We start from the raw sequence: 4,262 nt of genomic DNA on the forward strand, positions 1-4,262 counted from the left end.
TTTTTTCAAATCATTTTGCCTCAAGATAATTTTTTTAACAGCAAAGAAAGCACTTTCTGAAAAACTGCAGTTTTTTTACTGGGTGGGGGATAATTGAATTTGTGTAAGTTAAATAAAACCTTAGTATTGTGGTGTACATGTTGGTGAGGTGCCTCTCACCCAGCATCTTTGGGGTTTTAGGGGGCGTGTTTTTGAGCCCTCCGTGTTTTTGCTTTGTGCTAATATTCTAGTTTTGGCGTTGAAGGAATAAATCAAACTGGTTTGCAGTCAGTTTATTCTCCTTCATTAACTTAATTTACAAGCTCTCCCTCGCTGGTTTTTTTTCAGCTGTGTGAGCACATCTCAAACAGAACATCTCCTGCTTTCCTGCATGCGCATGTCTCCATGTAAAGACAGCAACTGTGGAAAATGTTTGGACCAAATTGTCCACACATTATTCTTACACATCCTGTGTGTTTGTGTGTAGAAACAGCCTCAGAGCACAGTCAACAAACGTTCTTACCCAAAAATGAATTCCATTTTCTTGTCATGGCATCCATCAAGTCTGTTCTTATAGCACAGGCTCCAGTTCTTACTTGTTAGCAGAGCTGGGAATGATCAAGTGAACTATTTTCTTTCTAGCTCGGACCTTTTTTCTCTCTCTCTCTCTCTCATGTTTTTGCATTTTGCTGACCGTCAGCATATTTTTGCAGCTGCGCCGCTGAAACGCAGAAACATGGAGTACAGTAGAGAGAATGTCTGTTAATGATCGTCCAAGCAGCAGAGGTATTTATAGGTGACCTGTAGGTCAGCCCAGCAGAGGATTATAGCCAGCTGCAGCTTAATTACCAAACCACAAACCAACAACTTCATATGGAGCACACCAGCATTTATAATTCAGGTGTATTAATATTTGACAGAGTCCATGCATCAGCCTGTCAGCCAGTGTTAACAGGGGTCAGTTAGACCATTTAAAGCCAACCCATGTTTCTGGATTAACAAAAAAAAAAAAAAAAAAAAACAGGAAGGCTTGCAAACAGATGTACTCCAAAGACCAATTTATGTTTCTCGGATGTTATATTTGAATTCCATCTGCTTCAGCGCAAGTTACAGCATATTTTCAAACCAGTGAAGGGTTATTAAATGTTTTAACTGGAAATTACTTTTCTGTTGGTCAAGACTGTCTGGTCGCTAATTCAGATTTATTCAGATTATTCTCGGGGTTTGTTTAGTTTCAGTAAAAGATTTTCAGGTTTACCTTTTTTTTCCTTTGGGAAGAAAAAGGTTTGCAGAAAATGTAATTTTAATTGAGTTTTATGTACACTTAACACAAAAGTTTGGATATTTGTGTTTGGTAGATTATTTATTTGTTGTAATAAAGCTTCTTATCTTATACGAAGTGCCTGATTGGCAGCACCTAGGGGTACCAGAAGCTCAAAACAAAGGTCAATAGCAACAGCTGTTTGGCAAAGATTTGGCAAAATTTTCATGTGTTTAACCCACATACTCAGCTTTACTGCTCATCCCTCAGATGCATGTTCCTTACAAATGTGGCACCATTTAAAAGGGAAATTAACAGGCTTTCCAACAGATTTATTGCCAAGAAGCATCGTCACAACAAAGAAATAATCTGCCAAACACAAATCTATTTATTTATTTATACTAAGTTTAGATAATTTTCTTATTTGATCAGTTATCAGGTCTAGCGCATTCCAAAAAATGTTTCAGATGTTTACAGCTGATTTGTTTTATATCATCTAAACATAGACACATATTAGAAACTCCAGTCTTTTTGTTTTACGAGGCTTTGATGCTACATGATACTGAATCCACTCATGACAAATTAAAGACAAATAAGATTCAAATTGAATTAGAAAAAGCTTAAAAAATAATAAATTATTACAAAAGTAGGGTTACTGCAGTTACTTTATTTGAAAAGAATAAAAACATTGTTTTATTCTTTAAAAAAATTATATTTCCCTTTCTCCTCTTTTCTCTTCTCGGTATGACTTGACTACCAAAGACGAGGACTTCTCCAATGAGCTCCCCTCATCCTTGTCCGAACCTTCCTCCCCTGACCTCGCTTCCTCCTCCTCACCAACTCAGCCTGAGTCTCCCCTGAATCCCGTCACCTCTGAGACCCTGCGGCTGGAGGTCGCTGCCCCTCACTACCACGACAACCAGCTGCAGGTGAAAGTGTTCTGGAAGTGGCCTTATCATGGTGAGTCGCTGTTTCGACACTGAACAGCTTGTTCAAACTATGGAAGCTGCAAATACCACACATGCTGGTTGTTAACACCAGACAGTCTTGTTTGATCCCTCTTGTTTACTGTTTTGTTTTTTACAGCCAGACAGAAACACAGAGGTCCGTACGTTCTACAGTGGCGTCCGTTTACCTGCAGCACCAATATTACGAGCACAGAGAGAGCAACAGCCGTGGTGCAGGTATACTTGTTTTGTCTTTGCATAAAGCATGTCTGTGTCACAGTTAGCATCACTTTTATTATAACTGTCAGATCTTTGCGTAGAAGAACTTTCTGTATCTGCATGCATTTATTTTTAAAAAATCTTTAATTTTTACAAAGACATTTCTTGACTTGATGTGCTATTACAATTTACTTTGACCTCTTTTTGAGGGGAAGTCTATCTTTTTCTATGCCAAACAATGCTTCACCATACCAACTTTTATTTAATTTGTTTATTCAGCAGTGTTCTATGCTCAGACTCTACTATGCTGACTTGTGGAGTACCCCAGGGTTCTGTTTTGGGACCCATTATATTTTTTTCACCATATTCTCCCCCTTGGCAGGTAGTTTAACAATTTAGAAATGTGCAACATTAGCTCCATGTTGATGATATTGAGCTCTACTGCTCATTCAAAGAAAGTCAGTTTTATAATTTAAAGTCCTTGTTTAGTTAGCATTAAACAATGATTAAGTGACAATTACTTGCAATTTAAATCAAATAAGACTGAAACTGTGATCATTGTGCTAGAAAATATGGTTCTTTAAATTAAACAGTTTATTGGTGTCTTGGGTTTATCTGTCCAGTCCATCCTCAGAAACTTGGGTGTCATTATTGATTCTACGACGTCTTTGAAACAAGACTCAAAGCAATTGACTTGAAACTGACACTTCCACCATAAGGCCTTGTCACACTAGACAACTTATGCCAACTTAGGAAACATTTTTTATGTCTAAATTGCTAATAAAAGTTGTGTATTTGATCAATTTGTTAGAATTACAGCATGGATTTTTTTCAGCTCCATCTTCAACGTAGAAGTCTTTAAAAATTTCATAAGTTGGCACAAGTTTTCTAAAACGTCATTGTGTAACAGGGCCTTTAGGAACATCTCAAAATTGAAAAGTTTCTTTTCAAAAGCTGGACTTGAGATGATCATTGTTGCATTTATTTTTTCTTGTTTGGATGTTTGTAACAGCTTGTGTTTAACCATGTTTAAACAAGAAGGAGCCGGATCATCTTCGGGTTGTCCAGAATTCAGCTGCGAGATTGATAACTTACATCCCAGTTCATTTTAGAATTAATTTTAAAATTCTAGCTTCAACTTTAAAGCCCTACATGAGCAAGCTCCTCTTATATCTCAGATTTAAAACAACTCCACACACCATCTCGGAGGTTGAGGTCATCAGGTCAGAGGTTGGTGTATACCCCGCACCCTTTTTAAATTTCATGGGGATCGGTTTTTCCAAGCAGTTGCACCCTGACTTTGGAACGCAACCTTGATCCTATTGATGCTTTAAAAAAAATCGGAAGATTTTGTTTTATAAACAGGCTTTTTTGACGTGTATTCTTCCCAGTTTTACTTGTGCTTTTTATGCATGTAAGTTTACATTTTTTTTATTGCTTTTGTTGTGAAGCACTTTGTCATTTTGTAAATGAAATGTTTTATAAATAAACATTACTTACTTACACACTTACTTACTTACACACTTACTTACATACTCACTTACTTACACACTTACTTACACACTTACTTACTTACACACTTACTCACTTACTTACTTACACACTTACTTACTTACACACTTACTTACTTACACACTTACACACTTACTTACTTACACACTTACTTACACACTTACTTACATACTTACTTACTTACACACTTACTTACTTACACACTTACTTACTTACACACTTACTTACTTACACACTTACTTACTTACTTACACACTTACTGACATACTTACTTACTTACTTACTTACTTACTTACTTACTTACTTACTTACTTTCTTACTTACTTAAACACTTACTTACATAC

General features: G+C 36.5%; 1 protein-coding gene across 1 annotated transcript in view; it reads left to right on the plus strand.

The window, feature by feature from the left end:
• Positions 1–4,262, plus strand: part of anos1b (anosmin 1b) — a gene marked incomplete at its 5' end in the record, with an annotated part of 41,766 nt that overhangs the window by 29,033 nt on the left and 8,471 nt on the right. The window contains 2 exon segments of the mRNA XM_014007382.1: positions 2,003–2,200; positions 2,327–2,424. Coding sequence (XP_013862836.1) covers positions 2,003–2,200; positions 2,327–2,424 — 296 coding nt within the window.

The sequence above is a fragment of the Austrofundulus limnaeus genome, unplaced genomic scaffold (genome assembly GCF_001266775.1).
Source record: "Austrofundulus limnaeus strain Quisiro unplaced genomic scaffold, Austrofundulus_limnaeus-1.0 Scaffold41, whole genome shotgun sequence".
NCBI classification, from domain to species: Eukaryota; Metazoa; Chordata; class Actinopteri; order Cyprinodontiformes; family Rivulidae; genus Austrofundulus; species Austrofundulus limnaeus.